This window comes from Euprymna scolopes, chromosome 37 (assembly GCF_053919585.1).
Source record: "Euprymna scolopes isolate OS-2025 chromosome 37, ASM5391958v1, whole genome shotgun sequence".
NCBI lineage: Eukaryota > Metazoa > Mollusca > Cephalopoda > Sepiida > Sepiolidae > Euprymna > Euprymna scolopes.
Window position 1 is genome coordinate 47,752,465 of NC_136518.1, and position 14,931 is coordinate 47,767,395.

Below are 14,931 nucleotides of genomic sequence, written 5' to 3' on the forward strand. Positions count from 1 at the left end.
TTTTTTAATGCAATTAACAATGTTTTTTTTTAACACATTTTTTTAATTTGTTATTTTTTTTTTTTTTTCATATTTTCTTTTTTACTTTTTTTTCTTTTTCGTATTTTCTTTTAGTTGTGACTCACACTGGAAAAAAACATTTTTTTTTGTGTGTATGATTGAGCATATATGAATGCCAACTCCTAACCAAAGCAGTTTAATTGCAAAATGTATATTATTCTAAGTAATTTTTCAATAAAGCATTTCTCTAATGATGTTGAATATATATATATATATATATATATATATATATATATATAAGATGATCGATAATTTATAATTAAAATTAAAAATTGGTTTCATAAGGAAGAACAAATAAAATCAATAAATCGTACAATTTATATTCGTTTCAAAAAACTATACAATAAAATTATTGTCTAAGACTCACTGTCTATCACAGTAAAAATATTGTTTCCGAAACGATCATACAATTTATTGATTTTGTTCTTTCTTATGAAACCGATTTTTAATTATAAATTATCAATCATCTTACTTAATATTAAAATAGCTCTAGGATATATGTATATAATATATAATATATATATATATATATATATATATATATATATATATATATATATATGCATATCGAGCTTATTATATATCTACATTACAACGAGCACTGTTTTCTTTTCTTTTAATTGTATTAATGAATTTACTAATACATTAAAATAAACTCTGCTCTTTAGACTCTTATTCTAATCCCCTAAGTGTATATATATATATATATATATATATATATATATATTTTAAAAAGTACTTGGCAGTTTATTTACTGTAGTTTCGCAATAAATCAGATTGTCGGAAGTGCATTTCTATCCTATACATCTATATACATTTGAATGCGAACTCATTACACTAACATTGATATATTAAACCCATTTTTCTATTTGTTTAAAAAGTGAAATCAATTTCTTAATACACTCAGTTGTGGATATAAAATGGAAAAGGAACCAAAAAACAAAACAAAATGGCAGTGTCAAACCGTCTTCTTGTCGATACAACGCACAAATGTCTTTTTTCCTTTTCTCTCTCAACTTGCAACAAATCCTCGTGTATTCGATATTATCTTCCACCGTTCGCTCTCGTTCTAAGTTGTCCCACAAAAAACTCCACTCAACCCCTGCTTTAGAATTCATCGCATTTAACAGTTGCCAACTGTGTACATATGCAAATTAATAGCATACGTTCACCAATGAGCGACCTACAAAATTATGGTTGTCTTTTTCTTTTGTAAATTTTCTGCTGGCATTTTACAGGCTAAACGAACACGAGGTCGTTTGTGATATTGATTTTTATTACAGTGGATATGCAAGCAACTTCAAAATGATAACTAGTTTGCATATTCCTTTAAAATCGAACCATTAGTTCACTATATATATATATATATATATATATATATATATATATATATATATGAACAAATGATTAATAAAACATGTTAAAAGACATCTTGAAAAAGAGTTAAAAACATATTTAATTTTAAAAAAGGAAGCACAAGATAAGTGGATAGTCCTTAATCTGCGGAGTTTCGAAGAAATACTCTATTATATTATAAGCTCTATTTCCTTTTCGGTTTTATTGAGCTTTTTACATCTGGCTGAGTTTATTTTACTTGTAAATATTAACTCTTTAATATTTATAATATATTTTAAGTTTACCATTTTGATTACCTTAGTAAACTTATTGTAACTTTTAAATATATATATTCTGTTCAAAGAATTGATAATTGTACACATCTTGAGGTGAGCATTCTTGTAGTGTGTGTGTGTATATATATATATATATATATATATATATATATATATATATAATGAATTTTTGCACTAATTTTACACATCTCCTTTGTGCTATGCAATCCGTGTATATATCTTACACGCATCACCAATCAACATTTTCATTTCATCATACATAACCAGACCAAAATGATCCGTACCTATGAACTCATCCTCCCTAATTGGAGCAACTACTGTTAATCGGGAGGGGTGGGGGATCACCAGCACTTTGATAGCCTGTTTATTTTTATTATTTGTTCTTTTACTTAAAATCTTATAGAAGAAATTATCTATCAATTTTAACAGTGAGAATTTTTTTTTATTACCGTATATGTATATTAATCCAGACGAAATTTAAATTTGTCCATCAAAATTTTACTGCTTTTTTTTTTGTTTGTTTTATTATTATTATTATTATTATTATTATTTAAAAAAAAAAAAAAAAAAATAGAGGTATTCATCTACAATGTTTAATCTTATATTGTTAAATCATCTCCCTTTCGTAGCGGAACCAAATACAATCTGTGGATGTTTGAAAACAGCTCTTGTCTTCCACATTTAACTACAACAATTTTTTATGACTGAAGCAGACATTCCATAAAATTTATTTTCAGTTACTTTGAATAGAATATACATTGTATATTTTTTCATAAACAAAATGGTGTATTCAAGTCCTTTCTGTAGTTTACCTTTTAGAAAAGGGGGACAACTAGGAAATAACTTTTTACTTACTTCATTCCTGAAAAATAACTGTTTACTTACCCCATTTTAATTTCCAAATCAACACTGTTAATTAAATTTAATTAAATAATGTTTTCCTAACGTTATTTACAACAAATTATTGAATTTTATTTTATTTATCATCTGAGCTAGACTATATCAGTTTTGCAATAAAATATAGTTAAGTATATATATAAGTTTTATTATATTGACAATAACACAGCACATCAATGAGAAATTACATTTTTTTAAACTTGCAACAGAAAAATATAAGTGTCAAACTGTATATTTTTACTTCCACTACCCATAAAATATTTTCAGCCCTCCCTCCATTCAGAAATTTAATCTTCCAAATGCTAGCCTTTTATTGTTCATCTTAAACATTTTCATTTTTTTTTTCTAATTATATGATATCCATAACTATTTTATTTTTATTTATGGTAAATATTAAATGAATCTAAAAAAACAAAACACAAAAAAATATTGCATTGAATAATGTTTCAAAACAACTTATTGTATTTAAACAATTTCATTCAGTTCGTTTTTCTTTTTGTTTTTGTTTTGTTAAATAAATGTTGAAAAACAAATGTTTTATAGTTTTTAAAATTCAACATGATAATATATATATATATATATATATATATATATATATATATATATATATATATATATATATATATATATATATAAATTATCATGTTGAATTTGAACAAAGTGAACAAGGTTTAAAGGGAAACAACTATGTTTGCATTATGCCACAAGGGAGATAATCCCGTCGTCAAACAAAAAAAAAAATAAAGAATTCGTGTTTATTTTTATTTATAATTCATATCTAATATAATTTATTTATTTATTGTTGTTTACTTGCCTTCCCAGGAAGGCAGAATTAGACATAAGGTTGGTTTTTAATGTGGGGGAAAATCAGCTCCCCAAAAAGGGGCACTCTGGATAGTAACAAGAGTTATCTTCCTTGTAACATAATAGAAACAATTATGTCCCGTTGAATGTTGCTTGAATTGTTTTTATCAGGCATATTAAAAATTCAACATGAAATGTTTTTTTAACGTTTACAATTTACCTTGCTATAACTTACTGATTTTTCTCTTCAAAATTAATTTTAATTAATTGTATGCGACAATAAGTTGTTTGAAGCACTGCTCAGTGCTCAGCGGTTGTTGTTGTTTTTTTTTGTTTTTGTTTTTTTTTTTTGTTTGTTTTTTTAGTTCTACTAAAGTTAATATTAACATTTAACCTTTTTTCCAATTTAACCCTGATTTCATTTCATTGCGGAGAAAACAGCATTTCAAATTTTTTTTTCTTCTCATTTTCGAGTTGGCATCTCTTGAACATATTTCCCTTCGGTGTTCTCCCAGTTTATTTATTTATTTTTTTTTTTTATTTATTTAATTTTAAATTTACTTGCACTTTATTTACCTCCCTTTTTCTTTTCTTTTTTTTTTTTTTTAGAGACTTTTCCAAATTTTATTTCACCCCCCCCCACACACACACACACCCCACATCCTTAAATTTTATGTTGTCTTCTTCTGTCCAACATTGCCAACCTCTTTTTTTTATATTCCATACATCCATCCGACGCCGCCCTGTTTATTTATTTGTTGTTGTTTTTTTTGTTTTTTTTTTCCTTAAATGTTCAGCGATATTTTTTATATATATATAAATGGAAAGTGTGGCAACTAATTAATAGAATTTTTATTTTTGTAACTAAAAAGATATTTAAAATTTTCAGCATATTATACTGTTAGTTTTGTTTTTCATTTTGTCAATAATAATAATTAAAAAATAATTTAGATTTGAAAATTAACATCGATATTGGCTACCTCATTAATGCCAAGTGGATAAACATTATATTATTATTATTATTATTATTATTATTATTATTATTATTATTATTATTTATTTGTTAAAATTCTAATTTCATTTATTTTGATTAAGAATTATTCATATTATTATTGTGTTAAAATTCTGGTTTCATTTATTTTTAAGTTAAGAGTTATAATTTGTATTACTTATTTGTATTAAAATTCTAATTTCATTTATTTTATTGCTTAAGAATCATAATTCATATTATTTGGATTATTCCGACTAGTGTGTTCATCTTGATTGTTATTTTCATAACGTTTCAGTCAATATAACCTTTGACCTTCTTCAGGTGTATTTGGTCAAACTCGAATTTAGAACGGGACACTTTATTTAATCTACCAAGGCCAGCATGCTCTCGTTCTGTCAGCGATGATCAGGTTGAAGTCCTAAGTAATTCGCAATTGTATTTTATTTGTATTGTCTGCACTGTAGATTGAACAAAAAAGGTACAATGTGAATTAATTAAGACTTTAGGATGCTATCCCCATGGATTAAATAAAGGGTTTGGCTCTAATTATTATGCAGATTCCCAAGCTCAACAAAAATATTTCAATTTGACAAGATACACTTAAAGAAGGTTAGAGGTTATATCCACGAAAACTTTATAAAAATAACATCCAAGATGAGAACAATGGTCTGAATAGTCCAAATGATCAATCCTCATCCCAAAACTTCAGAAACATTAAAATTATTATGTTATTTATGAAAAAAAAGATGAATGAAGATCCAGATAAAATATTAGATTTAATGTTAAAATTTTAAATTCATTTTTATTAATTAAAAATGATATTATTTTTTTAAAATAAATAATACACTGTATTACTTTTTATAATTTTTTTTAAATAAGTAAATAAGAATTAACTGATATTTACAACAGTTTAAAATGGAATTGAATATCAAAAAGTTTCCAGCGTTTAAAAAGTGTTGGTGAGAGTAATTAGTTATTGGGTGGGGGGGGGGTATTACCTCCAAATCATAATTATACTAGTAATAAAAATAAAAATAAAAAAAATGAATGTACAATGCGATCAAATATTATTTCAATAAAATTTAATCCTTACGCATTTTTGTTGATTTTTAAAACATTGTCCAATCTTCAGCAAAAGTGAAATAATTGTATATTTAATAATATTTAATAAGTATTTAATATTTGCAACCTTGCTTAATGATATTATTCACTGCCTTTGCAAAGTTTGCTGCTTGAAATTTGATCCTATATTTAGAAAGAAAAAAAAAACGTTTCATTCATAAGTTTCTTGTAAACACATAACTAAAACTTTCCAAGTTATTCATGTAAATAAGTCAGTATTAACATTTTGATAATTTTTATATAAGTTGATTTATCTCTAATTAAGACAGTAATGAAATCAAAAGAAAGACGAAATCAATTCACCTGAGCAATAAGGAGGGGGGGAAGGGCTCTTTTTAAGATTAAAATTTAGAAAATCAAGTTAGACCACAAAGGACGCAAACAAACATGAATGCAAAACATTTTGCTTGTGGGATTAAAGCAATGACTGAATTTTTAAAAAAAAGAAAAACATAAAAAAAAAACATGAAAAAAGGTGTTGCTAACAAAGAGAGGATGAGAAAGAAAGTAAGAGAGTGAGTCAGCCACTCACCTTCTCCCTTCTTTTCCTCTTCTCACTTATGCCCCATAGCAAGCAGTGTTAGTTTAATTTAAGAAAGTGTTTTAGCAATTTATACGTTTTATTTTTTAAATCATTATAATTAATTGGATTAATCAGACAATTATTCACAACGTTTTGATCAATGTAACTTCCGCCTTTCATCAGGTGTAAAAGTCACCATGTTTGGCAAGAAGAAAAAGGGGGGTTAACTCTACACTCCAAAGTTCCGTATTTTTGGATCTGCTTAAAAGTGAATTTATAAAGGAGTTGCCATAGTAATCGCTAATTGCCTTCAAAATTAATTTAATATTCATACTTAATACTTGGCCATCACATGTAGATTAATAAAAACAAATCCATATGATTTTTATAAAATACTAGCCTTCAAATGGCATGTGTCAAAATGTGAACCCAATCGGATTAGAAATTACAATTATTTGAAGCTGTTGTTGCAAATTTCCAAAACAATGAAAATTATTCTAAGTTTGTGTTGATAAAACATCAGATTCCTGATGAGAAAAATCATAGTTTAATCAAAGAAATGGCTTGATAAATACTATTTGAACTCTGCTTCATCAAAAACAATAGTTAAGAGGTGGTATGCTGACTTTAAATGCAGTCCTACAGGCAGAAATGATACTTAATGCTCATGTCATCCAAATATGTCAGTTGTCCTGGAAAATATCAAAAAAGTATATGAACTCATTTTGGAAAATCATGAATTGAAGTTGAGGGAATATCAATGAGACTATAACACATCACTCAATAAATTTCAGGCCTGACATAGATGCCGCAGCTAAGCACCTTCATGTGATTTTGATAAAGTACTAACCTTCAAATGACACTAGTCAAAATTTGAGCCACATATGATTGAGTTTGCAAATTAGATATGCAAGTGAAGTTGTTGCGAATTTTTAAAACGATGAAAAAATGTGAATTTCATGTGTTGATAAAGCATTTCTGATGGGAAAATGTACTGTTCAAACAAAGCAATGACTTCATAAATATTAAATCTAAACTCTGCTCTGTCGGTAACAACTTCTAAGAAGTAGCATGCTGACTTTAAATGCGGTCGTACAGACATAAATGGTGCTGAATACTCAGGTTGCTGAAATACAGAAGTTGTACAAGAAAGCATCACAGTTCACAAACTCATTTTGGCTGATCATAAATTGAAGTTGTGTGAGAAAGCAGATGAGTTGAAAATATCGGAAGGCAGTGGATTCACTATTTTGTATGAACGTTTGTCAATGATAAAACTGTGTTCAAATTGGGTGTCGAATTGACGATTCAGTTTCAACTGTTTCAATACAACAAAGAGAAGTTTTGCATCAATATGTGATAATCGATGAAATCTAATATTCAGTACTGCACTCCGAAGTCAAGTCAGCAGCCAGTTTAGTGGGCAGAATCAGGTACAAGCCATCCAAAGCATGGTTTTGGCATTCGTTTTTTGGGATGTGCAAAGTTTTTGTCCGATTGCTTTAAGAAAGGAAGAAACATCAATAGTAATATTACATAGTTATTGGTGCATTTTATGGAAGAAAAAAAAATGAAGAATAAAAAAGAAAAATGTGGTCTTTCACCAAGACAATGCACAATGTCAAAAGTCTTTTTCAACAATGGCAAAACTACATGAATTGCTCTTCAGATTACTTCAACACCCACCCTAATCAAATCTGCTTCTCCCCTCAAAAAATGGCACAAGTGAAAAATATAGCTGAAAATCTGACAATGAGTTTATCAAAATCTTGAAGACATTAGATAAAGGGGAAACATTAAGAAATTTGTCAAATTAAAAGTAGATAAGCACTATTGGATAAATCAATCTCCTTCAAAACAATGAAATCCTAATATTTTACAAGATTTTAGAATTGAAATCTGGAATTTAGAACAGAATCAGTGATTGTATTGGAATCTGGGAAAAAATATTGGAATCATCAGATATGAAAAAAAAATCTAACAGTTTTCTCATTTAAATTATTTCAAAATAATCTTTTTTTCTACTTGTAAAAAAATAGTCCGTATAATTTGATTTTATTATTTATGTTGTATTTCCTTGGGGAATGAAACCCAATGTAATGTTGGGATATTCAGCGCGAGTTGTAACACTAAGAATTATCTATATATATATATATATATATATATATATATATATATATATATATATATATATAATGTATTTATTCATACAAACATTATTGGCTACATATGTGCATACATGTTTCTGCTGAAAATCCTTTAGAGAAAAAGGTGTGTTCCTACCAGATTCTATTTTCTCTGAAACCAAATTCTAATTTTTTTATACATCTTTTTTCATTTGAACAAATAATTAAAAAAAAAAATGATTAATTAACTAGATAGTATAGAAAAAGGGCTGAAGGGAAATGGGATCGCATGTTTAAATTCTGGGAGACGAACATCTTGAACTAAATACGATTTTTTTTTTACCATTCCTTTCATCATGAATACCAAAATACTTTTCTGTGATTGTGGTTTAGATTTTGGGATGGTCACTGTCCATGTTAGCCATTTAATGAAACTTTTGATCCCTCTCCCTCCTTTCATGAACTTACTAATTGCTACAATCATGCTTGAGACCGTGCTCCTCCTTTTTCGCTTATAATATCCACGTGTCCATTTCCTAACAATATACGCATATGTACGTATATATATTAAAAGTTTTACATTCATACACAACATACAACTAGGTGGCAGCAACTATCCGTCCCAGGAGACAATGGTGTAGTTCTGGTGTCTATCTGTATTACCAAGAATGGCTATACAGTCCAACTCAGGAGTGGCAGTCCCTGCTGCACTTAGTGCAGATGGAGATGGATGGCTGCTGCTGAAGATTGGACGATTGTCAGGCAGGCTTTTCCATGCATGGAGGGTGACGTCACACTGCTTCATGTCTCTCTTGCATGGTTTTCGAAAAAAGAACAAAAGCAACACTTGATCGTGTAAATACTTACATCATTATATATGGACAAAAAAGAAATACTTATGAAATGTAACATAAAGTGTTTATTTTTCTGGTTTTGCTTTTCGATTGATGCCAGTCGGATATGCTTATGACGATTGTTGATACTGTGAAACTGCAGTAAAATACTAAGCTAAAACATTTTATTATCATTTATTTTCTATATATATAACATATAATATATATATATAATATATAACATAGTATATATATATATAATATAAATATATTATAATGGAAAAAATCCAGGAAATAAACGAAGGTTATAAAAAAGAAAACATGAGTCTTTGAATTTTCAACAAAATTTTACACTAATATATATATATATATATATATATATATATATATATATATATATATATATATATTACAAAAGTCTATTCCAAATTTTCTGATGTTGACCATCTTACAATTTATTCCTTTAATTCAGTTGACATTCACAATTCTTGACAGTATCTGTTTCATAACACAAAATCAATCACTTAATTATTCTATCAATCAATAAATCTATTTTGCCCTTAACTCATCAGAAGAAATAGCAACAATCCATCCACCAAAAGAAACAAAATGCATTTGGACATGATTAAAAACTCCGAAAATTGGAAGAGAAGCTACAAATACCTTATACTTTGCTTACATTATGCCATTTTGAATTTAGAAAACATATGCTTTGGTATATATAAAAAGGGAAATATAAGTGAATAAAGAATATATATATATATATATATATATATATATATATATATATTTAGTAGAAATGGTGATTAATAAAAACCTGAAGAAAGTGCTCAATACTGTTGTAGAGCAACTATGCGTTTTATTTTTTATTACCATATTTTTCTGTTAAGTTACATTATTGTTTCGGCTACCCGGCCGTTTTTTTGGCCGTCTGTAGCTTCCTCAGACTTTTACAGAAACCTTAACAGAAAAATACGGTAATAAAAAATAAAACGTGTATATATATATATATATATATATATATATATATATATATATATATATATATATATATATAAGGCAAAGTTTCTTCAGGCCAAGTTAATCATAAATCAAGAAGCTTACCCAAATAAGGCTCTAGCTAAAACATGTATGCACATATGTAGTCAATAATGTTTTTATTGATAAAAATTTATGCTAAAGCTCTATTTGGTATTGGACACTATCATGTAAACATGTAACGTTTACACAAGTATCTAAACAAAGCTGGCTACTTTGCTCAGAATTATTATTTATGCTAAGTTAAAAGGTTTATAATTCTTTTTAATTTAATATTTCTTATGCAAATAATACCAAAATATGATAAAGCAAAATCAATTGTTCTGAGTAATTCTCCCGCTGCATTCCCTTTTAAATAATTTATGTTGGGAATTAATAATAACAGTTAAAACAAACAAACAAACAAACACACACACACACACACACTTTGTATACTTACATAAGTTTTATTCAATTCAATAAATCACTATTTTAGACTTAACCTAATTATTGCTATCTTATTGGTTGTTAAATGATCTCATGTAATCCAAGTTTGACATGTCAGCTTATATGCTATTTATGTCTAAGTTTTGAAATTTCATAAGATAGCTTTATATGGGAGATTAACTTTACATACATATATATATATATATATATATATATATATATATATATATATATACGCACACAAAGTAAAAATTGTATAAACATCAGGAAAGGCTTTGATGTTAACTTTAGTATTGATCTTTCGATGATACAGTTAACATTGATACATAGGCTGATCCATGTAGGACCTTTTCTGATGTTTATATAATTTTAATTAGTAAAGCTCTTCTACCTATGTATTGGGCACTTTTGAAAAACAAATTTTTTAATTTAGTTCAATACATTTGAACTTATTTAATTGTGTGTGTGTGTGTGTGATGTTTGTGTAATATAATAATTTTCCAACTTCCAAATATCAAGTTTTTTTCAGTTGATCAGTTATTATTTTCAAAAAGTAGCCATTACAATATTATTTTTTATTGAGACTAACAAGTTTGCAAAACGAGAAGGAATGGCAGAGCATATTAGTTCCATTAACCATTTAAGTTGTCTTAAATGGTGTTTTTATAATTTTTTTAAGGTAAACATCTGATCAGTACGTGACTAAACATGCAGCAGTAACATAATGTTGCAGACTTGTTAATTGCAATATGAAACAATATTGCAATGAATGTTTTTTGAAAAGTAATAAATGACCAACTGAGAAAACTTGATATTTGGAACTTGGAAAATTATTAGATTACACTCTGGAATCATTGAATTTGGACTTTTTTCAAAATTTATATAAAAAATTTTATTTATGAGAAAGATCTTTTTAATTCATTACGATTGGTATATATAAACCCAGTATGTTTCAAATAAATAATTAACATATATATATATATATATATATATATATATATATATATATATATATATATATATATATATATATGCATACCTAACACAGACTTCATTAGATTCAGATTTTATAAACCACCATTTTAGAACCACCACTTCAGCCTTGACCTTAATGCTGCAGTGCATTAAGGTTAACTGACCTAAGTAGGCAAAGTGGTTAACTGACCTAATGTAGGCAAAGTATAAGCATCCTACAAGATCAAAAAATAATTAAAAGTTACAAATCATTGATAAAAAGGTATTATTTTTCTGTCATTTTTTTTCATACTTTTATTCCTTTTTCAAAACTCAGTTAATTATTGAAATTGTCAAAAAAAAAAAAAAAGAAAATTTTTTTTTAAATATCGTTCAGCGACAGTAGTAAAAAAAAAAAAAAAAAAAGAAAATGGCTACACATTTCATTTGACCATTACTTTCTTCTACAATTACAGTGAAGCCTCAACAGAGTACTAGTCCTTATAAGAGGCCTAACCCTCCAGTATCGAGTGGTCCCATAAAACCCCGTTCACCAATGCCTATCGTAACGCCCAAGGCCCCAGACGTAACCTTAAAATCTGGAAAAGAGGAGACTGATATGCAGGTAAGGGTAGGAACAAAAATTGCAGAGGCTTAAAAGAAAAAAAAAAAAATTAATAAAAAGTCAAAAAAAAAAAAAATAATAAATAAAAAAAAATAAAACAAAAAAATTTTTTTTTTTTTTTTATATATCGGACAGGACTTAACATCTCCGCCATCCTCAACATCTGTGGAGAAAAAGTGAAAAACGGGGAATAAAACTGAAGTGTCTTCCTATTTTAATTTTTTTTTTCTATTCTTAATCTTGGTTTATGTCATTGTATTGCAATTTATCATCAGCTCTTTATATTTCTCTTCTCTCTTTTTTGCATTTTTGCCCATGCCCCCCTTCTCTTTCTTCATTGTTTTATTCTATACTTTTTCTCTCCTGTCTTTTTATTTTAAAATTCTCCAATATTGCCATTTAATTCTTGTATGATGTTATTCGTTTCAATTATGATTTGTTTTTTGTTTTTTAAGTAAAAATTGGTGCTTGCCCAGTATAATTTGGATTTCGAAAAATGCATTTTAGGTAAAAACATTTATGTACTTACATCTCATGTCAAAAGTAACAAAGCTCCCAAAAATTAAAAAAAAAAAAAATAAATCAAGCAGATCTTCTATAACTGGTTTTTACAAAAAAAAAAAAATTTTTTTTAAGATTCTTTCCAATGATCAGGGAAGAGTTCTTTACTTAAAGATACGTTTGACTAAGCTGAAGAAGGGCAATAACTTATACAAGCTGTAAGAGTAGCTTCCCTTGTTAAAATGGTGTGCAGCTTTTTCTATGTCAGCCATTATTGAGATATTTTCAACAATTAAAATTTGTTTATGTGTATTGCTAATTTAAGAGGACGGTTCAGCAAAAATTTATTAACATTGGACTTGAAAACGACTGTTATAGTCAACTAGTGAGCAGCACTGTGATGTTGTATACCACAATAGTTCTTGAAAAGAAACTTTGCTCATGAAAGTTACATTTAATTTTTTTTACCTCATTAAACATTAAAAAAAATATTTAATAGAAAATATAAACATGCGAAGTTACAATTTGTAGAAGTCATCTGTCAGATTGGTGCTTAAGGGATTTCAAAAAACTCATTTTAGGTGAAACCATTCTTACATACTTGCATGTTATGTTGAAATTAGTAAAATTTTCAAAAATTACAAAAAATGACCAAGTAGATCTACTATAACTATTTTTTACAAAAAAAACAAAAAATATTACTGATTCACCATTTTCTATTTTTAAATTTCGGATTTTAGACTGCAGTTACCCCCCTCCCCTCCTGGCTTTTAAGAACTCTTCAACATTAACAAATACGATAAGATTTATTTTATAATTCAATAAATTTTACTTTTACTTGTAATTATTTTTCTACTCGTTTATTTTTTTTTTTAAATAATTTTTGGAAGTTTTAAAAATTTCGACATGATAAGCAAGTACAGTGTGGTTCTTTTACCTAAAATGGGTTTTGTTTGAAATTGAATTATATTGTAGAAGCACCCCCAAATGTTTTCAGCTTACACCTGTATTGTGGGAGGTAACTTTTATTAATACATTTATAAAATGTAAATTAAGCTTTTGTGAATGAAGAAAACTCCTCTTTAACAACGACAAATCTTAAAGTCCAATAACTCCCCATAAATGACACTGCAACAAACATGGACAGCTCTTAAAGTTTAATGCTCACTCTCACTCTCAGATATCCAAAATGCACCTGTTTGCTTTCCCCAATTTGTCCATCATGAAATAACTGTTTGCAAATTCATGCAATGAAAAACCCACAAGTTCTGTTTTTTATTCAAAAATGAATGTGGGAAACGCTTTACTTGCTGGTAAGCCTTCACTTTTGTGTTCATTGTTACAGTAAGGCATAGTTTTCTTTTTTCATTTTCAAACGACAGGCTGAGAAACGTTTTTGGCTTTTCATACAAACTGAGGTTCGCTTCCGTCAAGTCTCCAGTCTTGACTACTCTGACTAAACTAGACACCATTGTTTGCGATCTAGTTGGTATCTGATGAAAAGCTGATATCCATTTCATCTAGAAAATGTTTGAAAATTTTATTTGCAGTAAAATAGCCAATTAAAAATAGAAAAACCAGTGCACACAGAGAGTGCAAACCTCTACTAAGATCCAAAAGTAACCTAATAAATCCATCTTCGAATATTTTTTCAAATTTTCGGATGAAAAAGATTGGAACTTAATAAATGAAAGAATCAGGAGATTTCGAAAATGCATATTTATTTCCCATGTTGCATACATGGTGCTTATGTCGACTGAGTCAATAATCGGGTAGGGGTATAACTTGTGTTGGCTCAGCAAAAATAAGCATATTTTGCACTACAGAATTTAGGATGCTAAATAATCAATTGAAGAATGAAACAATTTTAAGTAAAAAAAAAAAAATTTTTTTTTTAAACTCGACTCCATATGTCAAATGAAGTTAATCCCAGAAACTGCCAAAGCAGTACACGATTGTCTTCACAAGTGCCAAAAGGAAACAAAGAACTGAACATAAAACAAATCCTGGAAATTGCCAAAACGGCTTTCAAAAAAAGAATGATCAATATATTTTTCGTTTTATCCTTTGATAAAATGAAAAATATGTTGATCATAATTATTAGGAATTTAAATTGGAAAAAAAACATTGAGTAAACCTGAAACAATGATAATCAAATTAATCAATAAAAAAGAAAACATGTTTATTAACAAGCTGAAAAATGAAAACAAGTCCCGGAAATTGCATTTTCTTGCTGAGTTAACGCTAGTTATGTCCGCCTAAATGATTAACTTTATTGACATAAGCGCCACATATATATTCCCATGTTATCATTTCCAATGATCAGGGAAGAGTTCTTTACTTAAAGATACGTTTGACTAAGCTGAAAAAGGGCAATAATTTATACAAGCTGTAAGAGTA

At 27.6% G+C, this 14,931-nt stretch overlaps 1 protein-coding gene across 22 annotated transcripts in view; it reads left to right on the forward strand.

Annotated features, from left to right (window-relative positions):
• The window catches only part of LOC145261142 (neogenin-like), a 396,586-nt gene that overhangs the window by 325,442 nt on the left and 56,213 nt on the right, over nt 1–14,931 (forward strand). For 18 of the 22 annotated variants that reach the window (XM_080119417.1, XM_080119423.1, XM_080119424.1 and 15 more), the window contains one exon: nt 11,882–12,030. The exons of 2 other annotated variants lie outside the window; for them this stretch is intronic. In XM_080119417.1, coding sequence (XP_079975543.1) covers nt 11,882–12,030 — 149 coding nt within the window. Of the gene's footprint in view, nt 1–11,881; nt 13,402–14,931 lie in introns of those variants that run through there. 2 more of the 22 variants (XM_080119440.1, XM_080119441.1) reach the window with 1 other exon arrangement.